Source organism: Rutilus rutilus (assembly GCF_951802725.1).
Source record: "Rutilus rutilus genome assembly, chromosome: 3".
Taxonomy (NCBI): domain Eukaryota; kingdom Metazoa; phylum Chordata; class Actinopteri; order Cypriniformes; family Leuciscidae; genus Rutilus; species Rutilus rutilus.
Window position 1 is genome coordinate 6,878,928 of NC_140211.1, and position 15,127 is coordinate 6,894,054.

General features: G+C 37.7%; 2 protein-coding genes across 3 annotated transcripts; one reads left to right on the forward strand and one right to left on the reverse strand.

Annotated features, from left to right (window-relative positions):
- Window positions 1–534: 534 nt before the first annotated feature.
- On the forward strand, window positions 535–7,548 carry LOC311288472 (uncharacterized protein; the record flags this gene model as incomplete). Its single annotated transcript, XM_084405893.1, has 16 exons — window positions 535–750; window positions 1,647–1,722; window positions 1,823–1,952; window positions 2,245–2,313; window positions 2,842–3,234; window positions 3,373–3,474; window positions 3,555–3,787; window positions 4,101–4,279; window positions 4,551–4,644; window positions 5,125–5,251; window positions 5,364–5,575; window positions 5,799–5,916; window positions 6,006–6,097; window positions 6,283–6,400; window positions 7,334–7,438; window positions 7,544–7,548. Exons 1-16 carry the CDS (start codon window positions 680–682, stop codon window positions 7,546–7,548), a joined length of 2,124 nt encoding a protein of 707 aa, XP_084262019.1. The 5' UTR covers window positions 535–679.
- On the reverse strand, window positions 7,451–14,801 carry LOC311287103 (uncharacterized protein). Of its 2 annotated transcripts, XM_084403700.1 has the most exons (8): window positions 14,577–14,801; window positions 13,264–13,346; window positions 12,015–12,149; window positions 10,406–10,571; window positions 9,307–9,368; window positions 8,855–8,922; window positions 8,518–8,561; window positions 7,451–8,056 (listed from the first exon to the last, which is right to left on the reverse strand). In XM_084403700.1, the coding sequence occupies exons 1-8, from the start codon at window positions 14,602–14,604 to the stop codon at window positions 8,052–8,054; spliced, it is 591 nt and encodes a 196-aa protein (XP_084259826.1). In that variant the 5' UTR covers window positions 14,605–14,801; the 3' UTR covers window positions 7,451–8,051. The 2 variants fall into 2 exon arrangements, with proteins under 2 accessions (XP_084259826.1, XP_084259827.1); XM_084403701.1 differs by lacking the exons at window positions 10,406–10,571; window positions 12,015–12,149; window positions 13,264–13,346; window positions 14,577–14,801 and adding an exon at window positions 9,750–10,397.
- Between the last annotated feature and the right edge of the window lie 326 nt (window positions 14,802–15,127).

Genomic DNA, 15,127 nt, shown 5'->3' on the forward strand with positions numbered 1-15,127 from the left:
GGCAGAATGAAAAGCACTCTGCTTTGCCATAATACTAAAATAGTTCAAATTGTAGAAAATTCTTCAGATTGTTCACATGCACAGAAATATTTGCAGATACACACACATCCTGTTGAAACATGTTTTTTTTATATATTTTTATTTTCATCAAACAAGTCAGTGCAACATATGCACAGCAGATATATTTACATTGGACTGAACAAAACGGCAAACATGTGACTTTATGTCAGATTGTTGAGTCTTATGCAGAGAACATTTAAAAAGTGCCATTTTGAATTGCAAAACGTGTGTAAAGCAGTCTTTTAGAGACTTGAGAAGAGGTTTTGCTCTCTGTGTGTCAGTTTAAATAATTGTGCTGTGCATGTCATTTTATTGTGTTAGCAATTGGGGAAAAAAACTGTAAACATGCCAACATCAGTAGTAGTTTGGGATTATGGTGTAGAGGTTGCTGCCTCTTTAGGAAATAAATCCATCACAAAATGTTCACATTTTGGAGATTTGGTGCTTGATCAACCCGTTCTCATCAGTCTGCGTATAAATAACACGACTTTACACTTTCAAATTGCGTGCAATGCATACGCCAAAATCCAATTTTGCGTGCATATGATACGCCAATCCTTCCCATTAACTTCGATGGAGAGCAGATGCGTCTAAATACCACGCATCACCTTCAACTGCAATGACGTCACCAGCGAGGCTCAGTTCGCCTGCACCTGATGCGCGTACCGTAACCGTTACACCTTCAAACAGGTAAGTAAGGGCAGCAGTCCTTTTTTGTAATGAGATTACGGTGTTAACTGTATTATTTTAATTATTTCAGTGTTTCTGTTACATGGGGTCATGTGTCAAAATGGCAGCGTAATGCGTTAAAATGAGTTGTTAGTGGAACCGTGGGCTGCTCCGTTAGCACAGATGGTATCCTACCATTGACATTAGCCTAAGCTAACTTCTACTGTATGCCTGTTGCAGTTTGAAATAAATAAAAAACAGTTTTTAATCATGTTTTGACATGGCTGATGACAGCACTAAAAAGCAACAGACTGAATTAGTGTTTGCTAACGTTTTTAGCTAAAGTGGCATGGTTAGCCTAAGCCTACGGGACCCCCTAGGGGTCAATAATGTGGATTAATTAGTGCGCATGGAATAATTCAGGCACGCGCAGACATTACTAGTTGCTTGCAGATGCATGATACTGTAGGGTTGGATTAGACTCCTATCCCCAAGATATTTGATTTCTAATGTAATCATATATAGTGCATTTTACCTAAACTGCACATTGTTGGTTTGGTTGCTTCTATTGCTCTCTTCATTTGTAAGTGGCATTAGATAAAAGCATCAAATGATTAATGTAAAGGAAAATTAAGCAAGATTTAGAATAGACCCTTTGACTAGACCCTTTGTGTGCAATTGTAGCCTTGGTAAAATAAACAATTGAATACAGAAATATCATTATAGTTACAACCCAAGGTTGTAATGAAAATCTGCATTCTCCTGCAAATAGTCAGACACCACTAGTATCCTCTACCGGAAAATTAAAAAAATGAACCTTTACCCTCATATCACTGATGTGGTCCAAACTTTCCATTCAATTATAGTAGTCAGCAAGTTATCTCAGATCTAACTGACACCTTTATTTTCTGTTTAAGCACAATGTCAAGAGGAAATAAGAACAAACTAGAAGCTGTTCTTCAGCTCGGGGATGCATTTGTTGAAGAGATACAGGCAAGTTTCATTCTTGTTATACACAAATGTGTAATTAATTAACTCCAGTTAGTTAATGCCTATGTTTCACCCATCTACTTTTCATTACATGCGCATAAAGAAACGTAACACAGAGTTTCAAACTCAGAAGGCTGAAGTCACAGGACAATCTAAAGTGACCTGGTGGAAGAGGGACCGTGATGGGCAGCGTGTGACCACCAGCAAGCGGAGGAAAAAAGGTTCATCTGCTGGTTAGTGTACATCTTATCAAATTTATGTCAAATACTTAAAATGGAGAGTGATGATGTGTGATTTAGAGTAGGTGCTGGTTTGATAATGCTGTTGTTACTCAATATTCTGTATGCTTGCACATTCATAATGTAAATGACATTATAATGCCAAATACATAGGTTTGATAGTTTCCATGTTGCAAATTTGCCAAAGGTTTCAGCTTTTATTTTTGTACATCTGGCAAAGAGTTTGAAAGAATTGTACTCTAATAAGAATTCTAATGTGGTTTATGTTATTTTTACTTCCAAACAGTTGGTACCAGTACATCTTCATGTGCTAGTTCCACCATCACAGCTTCATGTACTAGCTACCAAGATCCTGGTAAGTAGAAAAACTACTTTAAAAACACTTTTCATACTATGGTATGCTTCAAATGAAAACAAGGAGTTGCGTAAAAAGGAAACCTCATTATACCTGCACTTTTGCTATGTTTAGTAACTAGCCTAGTCATCTAACGATGTTCCTTTTCTAAATGCTTTTTCCACAGTCCCCTAACATGCCTCAAATATTAAAGTTACCACAATTTAGTGCATCAAGCCCTGTCAACATGACAGAAATAGGAACACTTTAGACAATAGCATCACTGTTTCTCAGCAAAATCACATGGTTGTTGTTTAGTTTCACAATTAAGTGGGCAACACTACTGACAGCCAGCACCTACACAGAATCTTAAGGGTCATGGATTTGATTGCCCATTTCCAACTATCCTTTCACCCTCTGCCTTCTTTGCTATCACTGGACTGTCCCTGTATTAAAAGCAATGGAAATGCTTCAAAAGAAGTCAGTGGTAGTGGAATTGCAATGTTGGATTTCTAGTATGTTTTTATTTTTCTCTTTCTCTCTCTGAAGATTTTAATATGCAGAGGCTTGAGGACCTTCTACGAGATTCAGAGAGCATTGATGGGCAAGATTTTGCTCAGCAGCCATCTTTGTCCAGTTGGTGTCAAAGACAGAAAGGGGTCCAACAATGTTGGCAACAGGCGAGGCCACAAAACATTCACAACTTGTTGTCTGCTGAGAACATTGTCCAGATGAAGTGCAACCACTGTCACGTGACAGAAGCCATCATCCGTTGCAGGGAATGTTTGCCCTCAGAGTGGTTTTGTGCAGACTGTGATCAATTGGTACATAAACGCCACACTCTGCACAGTAGGCAGACCACCATGTATGGCTTTTATAAATACATTCCCCCAACTGAGTTTGTGAAACTCCATGATGATAAGTACATCATCTGTGAACAAGGTTGGTGTCTCTTTTTCAGTTGATTTGCATTTTTTCATCAACACACAACATTATTAAATGATTCATTATGTTTTCCAAGTACTTGCTAACAATCCAAACATTCTTTAATGTCATCCTGATTGTCCTTTGCTCTTGCAGATTGTTTGCTGCCAACAGCCTTTCCTCAAAATATATGCTCCTGTGACACTGGTGATGTTGCAATCTCTGTTGGTAGATCCATCATACTGGTTTGCATAAATGGTAGGATTGGGTAAAAAAATATTGTTTATCTAACATTACTTTAGTTCCTTGTTAGTTATTTGTCTTTCATGTGCTCTCAGGCCGTTATAATCTTCACGTTCCGGTGCTAACATGCAAACATTGCAATAAGCAATGGGCTCCAGAAGTCAGTGACTTTGTAAGGAGTGGTTACTGGCCCGGTACCATGCAAGCACAGACACTTTTCCACCAAGATCTGTTCCATTCCTTTGAAGCTATGAAGACAACAGCTCCAGGAATGTCAGTGAAAGCCTTCACAGCAATGTTGGACCAGAGAACAAAGCGGTTTGGAAGAGTGAGTGAAAATTTGAAGCTGAAAGACAAATGCATTCGTTATTATTATAAGTAGCTGTAAGGCTGGACAGTATGGCAAAAAGGGTGTTCGAGTCCAAATAGGGTGCAAATTTAAATATACCCACATATGAAGTCAAGGTCCACAAGTGGCTGTAATATTTCAGGTTACTGAAATTAACTGAACTGAAGACCATATTAGACAGCATTGCCAATTGCATCCTTTCTTGGGTTTGAAAAGGTACATTGACAAAACATAAATGGGGTGACCTTGTAGTTCATTGTCATTTAAAGCTGTTCTATAAATGTTTTTTCAGACTGGCAAAGTGAATGCAGATGCTTTTCAGAGGAGCTTTCTGCAATATGTGTACTGCAACTCTGAAGAGGACCAAATTCTGGAAAAGGAGCCATTTGTCTGTCCAGCCTGTAGTCCTGAAATGGTGGCTGTTTCAGTGGATGGCAACAGAAAACTCTACAGGTTCCAGAAAGCAAACCAGTGAGTTTTGTGTACACATTAAAAACAGCCAATGTAGTTAATGTATGTACTTGCTATTAACATTATCATAATAATATGGTTCTCATTTTGTTATTTAAAATTAAGCTGTTGATACTGTAGCTGTTGAATATAATATCCATGTTAGACTTTATAACCTTGTTTTTTTTAAAAAGTGTCATATAAATACAATTATTATAATTTATTATTATTATCATTATTATTATGTAAAACTTCTTACTACAGTGGTTATCCAGAATACATTTTGTTGTAGGAGTGAACAGCCAGGGTTCTTTGATGGAGTGTTTTTATCCCAAGACTCTGAAGTGTCCAGTTTTGTTGAGGAAGTCCGGGGGGCTGTCAAGAGTGTAAGTTTTCAGTCAGGCTGAGCAGCGGGTATCTCTGGCTTATTTTATAACTAATTGGAAGTAAATTTGGAAACACGGTAGCCTTATTATGTGTTCGGATGAGGGAATCTTTGATCAGGTGTTGAGATGGCAATGGCAGGTTGCTGAGGTTAGCGATGCAATCGGACTTTCACAAAGAGTGAAGTTGCAAAGCTGGATGAAAAAAAATACAACTAGATTCTAATCCAGAGGGCACAGTAAATCTATAGTATAGTATTGGTTGCCGCACATACAGTATGTCTGACACAATTTCTGACAAAGTTAGACTATTGCAATGATCCTTCTGCATGCTAAATGGCAAATAATTTCAATTGGTTTGTTATACTCCAGGGAGTTGCAGATGGAAGATGGGTCAGGCAATCAAAGACAAAATCTAATCAGACTGTAATTGTTGGTGTGTTTGAGCGTGCAGCCCTGCTATTTAACTTTTTACTTTGGTAGACGGCAGGAAGAGCGATGTGTGGGGAATCCCACTGGACAGCAGCAAGAGAGACATCAAAGCAGGCCAACAAGTTAGATGAAGAAGGTGTAGAAATTGCTGTGTGCAGGCATGGATTCCTCCTCAAAGGTTGGTATTGGTCTTGATAAATTGCAATGAAAATTATTTGTTGATGAAACATCTGAAGCCTATTCTTCAGTGTGCAATGTGCTCTCTACTTATTTTTATTTTTTTCCAAAAGGTCTGAATATGTATAGAGGAGAAATCTTTGCATATCCAATGTTTCTCCAAAAAGAGTTCCAGGGTGCTGCATTTTTGGCCATGGATGTGACCTGCCGTTATGTGCCATACCTGGAGAAGGTGTCAGAGGCCCTGACTCATCTTCAACCTCTTAAGAAAATGAAACATTGCTTGTCCGTGATGCATGCCAAAGCCCACAATACAAAATGCGAGGTGATGCTTTTAACTACTTTTACATTTCAGAGTGCTGTAGCCAACAATTTATGTAAAGTACCACAATGAATGATGTTGTGACCCAAACAACAACCCAGGAGTGTGTTTTGAGTTGTACATGAGCCCCTATGTGCTTTCCTGTACAGCTGGTGACCTTGGGATATGCATCAATATTGATCACCCTGTTGTCCACCCTGTTTAACAAGTCCACTGCTTCCTGTAGATTCTGTGGAATGCAAGGAACCAGGAAGGTGCCGGAACCACTCTTGGTGAAGAAGTGGAGCAAGTCAATAGTTTTCTCTCCAGATGTGCCCTGACCACAAAGTACATGTCCAAGTCAGGTTTGTAAGCTTCTTTGCCCCCTGCTCCCCTGTAAATGTACACATTAACATTTTACAATTTATTGTGATTTTTCTATTGTTCTTTACAGTAAGAACTGATATGCTTACTGTCCATGCTATTGGGTGGAATCAACGTAAAGAGAACGGCCTCCACATTGCCTTGTCTTCCAGATTCAAAAAGGTATGTTCATGTATTGAAAAAGGATGGACTATTTTAAACCGTTAAATTTGAAATTAAAGACCACCCAAAATGTATCACTTCAGCTATGTATATGTAGTCAAATATGTCATTATATTAAATCATGCAAGAACATATACTTTTTGGTATTTTATGAGATAAGTGTGTTGTGTATTGCTGTTTTGCAGACAGTAGAAAACACCTTAGATGCAACAGAGAACCTGAAGAAGATGCAGGACCAGTTGCATTGCAGTGATGACATGCTAAAGCAGTGGGTTGTTGATGTCAAGCAGTGGGCCAGTAGCGGTAAGGGCAATGTTGTTTTATACATAAACACTGTTGGAGTAATTTGGTTGTAATTATGATGTGGGGATGGGCACTATTTGCAAGTCATAAGTCTTCAATTAGTATTTTGACTTAAAGAAAGTAAACATTTTAGCAATGAAAACAGAATGATTGGTGCATGTTCATGCAAATCAGACCAAAATGGAACAATATTATTTGAGGTAGGAAATGACAGACCAAGCACAATGTGCCAGTAAAGCCCAATTTATACTTCTGCGTCGAACTCCCGCCGTAGCTACGTTGTAGGCTGTGTGTAGCGCGCGTACCCTTCAGCGTACCCTGACGTGCACCTCTCCAAAAATGTAACAACGCGTCAATTCTATGCGGACGCAAACGCTGTGATTGTTCTGCTAGAACCCCTCCCTCAGTTTTCTACAGATCTAGTTTCTGTTTCCAATGAGAAGCTATGAACCTAAGGTTTTCACTTTTTTCTTAATCCGCAAGAGCACCACGTGTTACTTCTGTCAGTTCAGAGGAGATGTTTTTTTTTTTTTTTTTTTAAGTTTGGCCTATTGGTGGAGCTACAATAAAGGTCATGGGGTCACCAAATTCGATGTGTGGAATGGATAGGGGACATAATCCCCCATCAATGACTTTCATAAAGAAAGACTGTGGACTATGGACTCTCATAAACACAGACTCTTGAAAAGTGATGATAATAAAGATATCACACAGATTAGATGCCTATGCCTCTTGGCCTATGTTGCTTGGTCCCTAATTGTTGCTGAAACATGCAGTCAGTGTCCAGTACGGTATGAGAAAAACATACGAGATAGATATTTCTGTCCAAATTAAACATTGTCCTAAAGTGTGTCTGTTGCTGCTGTACTATGTGCAATTAAGAAAACTTAAGGGTGTTTGAAACTTTTCTCTTTCTTCTTAACTTGAATTTAGGAAATGCAGCAGCCAGTTCTGTTGATGCTCGTGGTTTGCAGATCTCCATCGACGCACTCTTTGTGAGCATTTGTCAGAAGAAGCACTACCTTTATAGACAGAATGGTATGTGGGGATATCTATTTGTTTGTAATGTTCTATTATTTTGGTATTTGAAGGTTTTGGGGGTTACTATTGTACATGCAGGTGTGCTTGTGCTTTATTAACTAGCTTGAATATATGGGGCCAGAATGAGGTGAAAATGAAACTTTCTCATAGGACAAAATGAAAGATATTTATACACCCTCAAGTACTCCAGTAACAATGACAATTCCATGTTTTCAGAGAGGGAGAAACAACAACAAAACCTGCAACAGTACTTTTATTGTGAAATGCTCATAGGAAGTGCCAGACAATGCAAACTAGTTTTTCTGGGTGGAAGGTTGTGAAAAGGCAAACTGCACAATACAACGATTGGCCTTTTGGATGATGAAAAGATATTTATACACCCTCAAGTACTCCAGTAACAATGTCAATTCCTTGTTTTCAGAGAGGGAGAAACAACAACAACAAAACCCACAACAGAACTTTTATTGTTAAAAATAAGTGTTATTTCATATGTTTCACAACATTTGTTTCTTTGCACCATCAATGTGACAACAGTATTTTTAGCAGACCTTCCTTTATGACACAGTCATTCTGATGTTCTCCTGCGGTTCCCAAGATGGGGGCCAGGCCTTTAGGCTGAAAGAAATGGCGAAATAAAACGTACAGAAATTATGTATTTAATTTCTGAAATAGGTTAAATATAAGGATAGCCTCTGACATGGTTTCTAAACCCTGTTAGGCTTCTACATATTTCCCTGACAGAATGGGGTGGAGAAAGCAGAAGAGAATGTATATTTATATCCAAATTAAATTATTGTCACTTTGTAATGACATTTTAAACTGTACATGTATGTTGTAGTTGTGTAGCTTAATCTCTCTGTAGGCAAAAACAGATGCCACATGTGGAGAGGCCTTAGTTCATCCGAATTAAGCAGCCCACCTGACTTCCCAAAAAGAAATGTAACACTGGTCCAGGTGCTTATTACATAAACTTAAATAACTCCCAATTCATGGTAAATCAGACAGGCTTCTTAATTAGGTTAACTGTCCCTTTAAGGACAACTCATAAGACAGTTAAACAAGAAAGCTGATGTTACCATGACGGACACGGGAGCCAATGGACCAAGACTTCTTTACAGCCCTTGGGAAGAGGGTAAAAGACAAACCAAAGTCATACTTTTATTTTATAATTAAATATTTCATTTAATTTTTCGTCCCAGCCTCTAAAAATCAATTGCCATATAATTACCAAAACATCAAAGTTTTGGTTTAATATTTAGAATGCTCTAACAGCAAATGATTTAACATGTTAACTACTTTTTATTTAGACTTTTCTGACAAAAGGCAACAATTTCAGCACTATTCTCCTGGTGTAGTATAGTATCAATTTATGCACTTACAGTCATACAGAATGTTCTCCGTATAGCTGCTCACCTTTTTTTCACGTGTCTTGGACACATATTGCACTGGGAAAATGTCCAATGTGCTGTGATACTGGCAAGCTATAAAGAAAAATTAACAAATTAAGTACAAACCATTGCAATGTAACCATATAAACCCACAGAAAGGGTATTGTATGCATTTCTCTTTGAAATATAAGACCAGAAGTAAATGCACATCATAATTTCCCTGGATTATTCCGAAGCCCCAAAAACTCCAATGTAAAATGAGTCAATTAAGCAAGTAAAAAACATTTTCAACTAATATTACGTTAATAGTTTTATTTATTTTTATTAATTTGTTATCAGGCCTGTAATGTACTAAACTAGCAATAAAAAGATATTATATTGTGGGCCAAAAAGCTATTAGATTAGGATTAGTTAAGAGTTTAGGACTTAGTATTTAATTAATTTTGAATTAAAAATACTTCATAGCATTTTTCCTACCATCATCATTGTTTTGGCTTCTTTTACTTTTCCTTTTAGCAGAAATCTTGACAGCTGACTTCCTGTATAGAGAAACAAAAAACATGTGTAAATTGCCATAGAGGTGTGTGGTGTCTGCCTTGCAAACCAGGTGAATGCTTGCGAGTACACCGCAATGCAGGACAATCTGTTGACACTTTCTCTGATGACTTCACCATTGGGCATTGCCACACTGCATTATGGCACACCGGATGCCAAACTACTGCCATACAAATAACTCCACGTTATTAGAAAAAGTACTAGAAAAAGAGCAACTTGTGAAATACCATCTGACTTCCGAGTCTAGTGTGGTGTGCTACTTCTTTTTGTACATGGACACATTCTTTACCATTCTGTATCTCATATTCTACATAGTCAAGATTGCCCTTAATGCTCTGCCTCTTCTATTCTGTATTGACACTTACCTGTTTGCTGCTACTACTTTCTTCTTCGCCTCAATCTCTTTTTTCCCCATTTCCTCTGCCTGTTCTCTCTGCTTGTCTGTCTCCATCAGTCCCAGCTCTTCGAAGTCTTCCTGTCTCTCCATCTCTTGTCTCTCCACTTGGTCTTCCTGTACATCTATCTCTCCTCTCTCACTCTCTACTCTCTCTTCCTGTACCTCTATCTCTCCTCTCTTCACTCTCTCACTCTCTACTCTGTCTTCCTGTGCCTCTATCTCCATCTCCTGCATGTCCCTCCTCTCAGTCTCTCCTATTTCACGTTGCCCCTCATGTCCTCTCTGGTCTTCATCATCTATTTCTCTTTCTGCCTCATCTTCTTCTCCTGTCCTCTCTTGCTGTCCCACCTCCTCTCTTTCAAGATCACATGCTGTGATAAAAAAATAAAACAAAACAAGACATTTAAGATGCAGTATGTGGTTCAAAATGTGAGTAACCAAAGAAAAATATAAAAAGTTTAAGACAAAAGATAAGTAGAACAAAATTACCCACCACCAGCAATCTAGATTGTGTGAAAAATTCTCTGTACTGACATTTAAAACCAATCCAACTGGATAGGTACACAATACAGGATCAATCTTAATAGAGAGTCATGAATGTACTGATGTTGTGATGTGACCTACCTTCTAACAAACCTTCAAATAGGCACAATATCTTCTCCAGGACTGCATGCGCTACCACTGGCAGCTCAAAGGGGAACTGGAGCTGGGCCATCCACTTTTTGTTTTGTGGTCTGTACTTTCCCCACAGCAGGAGGGGAAAGTACCCAAGGGCCTTCAGTTTCTCCACCTTAACATAGAAAAACAATAAGCAAACACACAGATATTTCTAAGACAGGGTTACAAAGGCAAGAAAGACGTTATTATTATTATACACATACAAGCTGTCTAAAAAAGTTAGTATGGGTTTTATTAGGGGTGTAACGATACCCTCATGTTACAATTCAATACATATCACGATACTGAACTCACGATACGATACTATTGCGATACTTCAAGACATGTACAAGGTTAACAAAAAATGTGCTGTTGATTAAAAGATAAATTTAATATATTGTGGGTGTAATTAATAGGCTTGGCCTTGGTGCTGATGCACAGGACAAAAAATATTTATGATTCTGAAGCTGAAAATACAGAATCATTTTAGATGAATATGTTTGCACTCTGTTACTGACTAGATGTATTTAAAAATGTTGGCCACTTTTTACTGGTAACATCAGACATTTGACATTATCAGGACCCACACATATTCTCCCATTGCATCACTATACATTATATTCAACATTATATAGTAGTTTCATGAAGTTCTGACTAACACTAACTATACACAATACATATTGTCACTATCCACGATACATATTGTTGCATTTTTGTATTGCGATTTATTGTGACACGATATATTGTTACACCCCTAGTTTTTATAAGGGTGAATGTCCTTTCTGGAGTAACTGAGGCATATGCAAATGTATCTTTTCCTGTAAGAAATCAAACTTTCTCTCTAAAAGATTCTGTACTGCCCCTGCATCAGCAAGTGTCTTAACCTACTCTACTGCATGACCACACTGTAAAAAAAAATCCAAATTTTACAGGAAATAACTGATTTGTCCTGTAGTTGCTGATGGAATGATAGTTATATCAGTTCATTCATATGTGCTGTTGCTAGCTAATTGTTAACTGCAAGAGATTTACATTTTATAGAGAATGTTTCACAATAATCATCTTGGAACTACCTGTAAAATAACTGTTTTTTGTAAAACACTTATGAATTAGGATATTTTACCTTAATTTTACAGTTTTTGTTTTGCAAACGCTTCTGGCAGTCATTGACCATTTCTTTTTTAACGATCTTTAACCAATATTTTCATTAATTAATGGTAAACGTTCGGCACCCTGTGCTGGCTTACATTTCACAGTTTTTTTTTTTTTGTTACAGTGCAGTGAACCAAAAGAAAAACCTCTTAGTGTAAAGTGGCCTTGGATACTGGGGCTAAATGAATACAAGTTATAGGCAGGGCTAAATTCTGTGTATTGTTTTAATATTTATATATGGACTAGCTCATTATTATCTGAAATATTGCAAATGCAGTTGGGTTGATGACATCATGACACATAACTGCATGACATTACCATAGTTGCTGCTTCCTTGCACAATGTAAATACAATTCTATATTTCTGTAATGTTGACAGGAACCTGAAATGCCTGACCAAAAGAGAAAGACAAAAATTGTATTACCAGCAGGGCACTGTTGTCAAAAATCTTTGCCTGATTGCGGGACTTTTTGACTTTTTGTGCCCATTCCTTGGCTCTGGCCCGGAATCCTTTCATACGGGCCGTCTGCCTGGGCTTCATGTCCAGCAGCTTCCCACACTGAGTAAGGGAGAGAGACAAGAGAGAGCGGCATGACTCACGGGAATTAAAAAAAAAATAATCTAAACTGGGGTCCAGTTGATCAAGCAATGCTGATTTTCTAGCCCTCTATTTACAAGGGCCTAAATAATAACTTGGATATCAAGTTTATGCAATTCATTGAACAGACAGACTAAATATGCAGCTGAGTCAATGCACCGTCACATTTTAAAAATATTAAAAGGCATAATGCTAAAACCTAGTTAGATATGCTTCCATATTTTAATGGAAAATACGAATGTCCATTATCTGGCCACAGACATTATAACTTAAAGGGATAGTTCACCCAAAAATGACAATTTTGACCCTCAAAGTTGTTCCAAACCTGGATGAGTTTCTTTCTTCTGCTGAACACAAATGAAGATATTTTAAAGAATGTTGGTAATCAAACAGTTGAAGCACCCATTGACTTCCATTGTATTTTTTTTTTCCTACAATGGAAGTCAATGGGTGCTTCAACTGTTTGATTACCAACATTCTTTAAAATATCTTAATTTGTGTTCAGCAGAAGAAAGAAACTCATCCAAGTTTGGAACAACTTTGAGGGTGAGTAAACAATGACAATTTTTATTTTTGGGTGAACTATCCCTTTAAGTTGTCATTATGATATGCGCTAGTGGAGATCTTGCCATTTTCTTAAAATATGGATAATCTAAAAGAACTGAGTGACCACAGTTGAGATTCACCGCAATACTAAGTACTGTCTGTAATAGACAGATTCAATGTCAAATATGTAGCCTTGTAAGAGGATGTTATTTAAAGGAACCAATAGTCAAAATTTCAATAACAGCAGGTACCTTTCCATCAGGTGGGAAATGTAACATTTTGAAAAATACCTACTGTGATGCAAATTTATAGAGTAACAAAAAAAACTCTTTCTGTCTTTTGTATGATGAACTTAATGTCTCCACTGCAAACTCCTGTTTTATTGTCACTCTATTGCATGGGAAACAAATACTGAGATATTTAATGCCAATAAAGTTTATTTTAATTTGGACTTAATGACTCTGGCTTTAATGCATGAAAATGGGGGTTAGCAGTTAGACAGTTCAATAGCCTATTGTACATTATTTACCTTGGTGCATCTTCTAATGGCACAATTTATCTTTTCCAGGCAATGGGTGCACTGTCGAAGAGTTGATCCACCTGGCATTTTCACTACAAACAAAACAAAAATAAATTATAATTATCGACATGCCACGTAACAAAATATTTAATTCTGTGGGAGGGATTGATGTGAGCATATCCTATGCCTTTCCAATGTCGCTATAAAGATAAAAAACGACATAAATTTGTCTTTATTGTCCACCATGGATAAATTGTGTTGGACCTAGGGATGGGTGACATAGAACACATCAGACAAACTGCATATAAACTTAAGTATTCCAATTGATGTTAATGATATTGAACTGCAAAGTAAAGTAGGCTAAGTGTGTGATACAAAGTGAGTATGGGTAGCACTTTTCACAACACACATTATAGGGTAATATCACAAAGTAACTTATTTTATGGAAATGACAAGTAACTTTTGTAATATTAATGTGTACATTTTTGGCAAAAATGTGTAATTAGTAGCATTATAACAGTACTACATCCATGTAGAAATTGAAGCAATGCACTAAGTAATACTTTGGAAGCATTGGCTTACTACTACCTTCTCTAATTAATGGAACTTCCATATTCTTGAGGACAGATAAGGTTGTGTGACAGTAATGTTACCCAATAACTATTGTGAAATAGTGGGAATGACACAATGGCAGACATCCCAAGTCTCCCGGAGGTTCCCAGTAGCACCTCACTGCAGTACACGAGATCCAGGGGGTAGAGATTGGTAGATTGGTAGGTTTAGGTATATGTAAGGTGGGAGGAGTTGGATCTGGATCCAACCCCGCCTCCTGGATCTTGCGTTAGAGAAACACCTCCCTCCCTCCCTCCCTCCCACCCACCCAGTCCCTGTTGCCCACAATTTGGGAATAAATCCGGTTTAGAAGTCCATGCGCACTGATTAGTCCACAATATTATTGACCCCTGGGGGGTCCCGTAGGCTTAGGCTAACCACTTTAGCTAAAACCGTTAGCAAACACTAATTCAGTCTGTTGTTTTGTAGTGCTGTCATCAGCCATGTCAAAACATGATTAAAAACGGTTTTTTTTATGTATTTCAAACTGCAACAGGCATACAGTAGAAGTTAGCTTAGGCTAATGTCAATGGTAGGATACCATCTGTGCTAACGGAGCAGCCCACGGTTCCACTAACAACTCATTTTAACGCATTACGCTGCCATTTTGACACATGGCCACAGAAACACTGAAATAATTAAAATAATACAGTTAACACCGTGATCTCATAAAAAAAAGAAAGAAAAAAAGGTTTTGTGCCCTTACTTACCTGTTTGAAGGTGTAACGGTACGCGCATCAGGTGCAGGCAAACTGGTCGAACTGAGCCTCGCTGGTGACGTCATTGCAGTTGAAGGTGATGCGTGGTATTTAGACGCATCTGCTCTCCATCGAAGTTAATGGGAAGGATTGGCGTATCATATGCACGCAAAATTGGATTTTGGCGTATGCATTGCACGCAATTTGAAAGTGTAAAGTCGTGTTATTTATACGCAGATTGATGAGAACGGGTTGGCTTGATTGATCTATTTTCACATGAGAGTTTATAAATCATTACTTTAAACCAGAAACCTAAATTAAGATATTTGCAAACTTGTTTGGATGAAGGACCATGCAGGAGATCTATGAGAAAAAAGTATCTTATATGCCAATCTTCTTTATCTTAAAGGAGTAGTTCACTTTAAAATGAAAATTACCCCATGATTTACACCCTATAGTTATATTAATTAATACCATCACCATTAAATATATGTCACATTACTCGCATAAGTTGCGCTTAGACTTAAGTCCTTAGACTTAGTCTTTAAGAAGTCCTGACTATA

Excerpts from the sequence above, each read along its gene's own strand:
- LOC311287103 (XM_084403700.1), bottom strand. The coding sequence starts at position 14,604 with ATGCGCGTACCGTTACACCTTCAAACAG. Across the intron at positions 13,347-14,576 it reads ACCGTTACACCTTCAAACAG|TGAAAATGCCAGGTGGATCA; the intron begins GTAAGTAAGGGC and ends TTTTGTTTGTAG. Across the intron at positions 12,150-13,263 it reads CCATTAGAAGATGCACCAAG|TGTGGGAAGCTGCTGGACAT; the intron begins GTAAATAATGTA and ends TCCCTTACTCAG.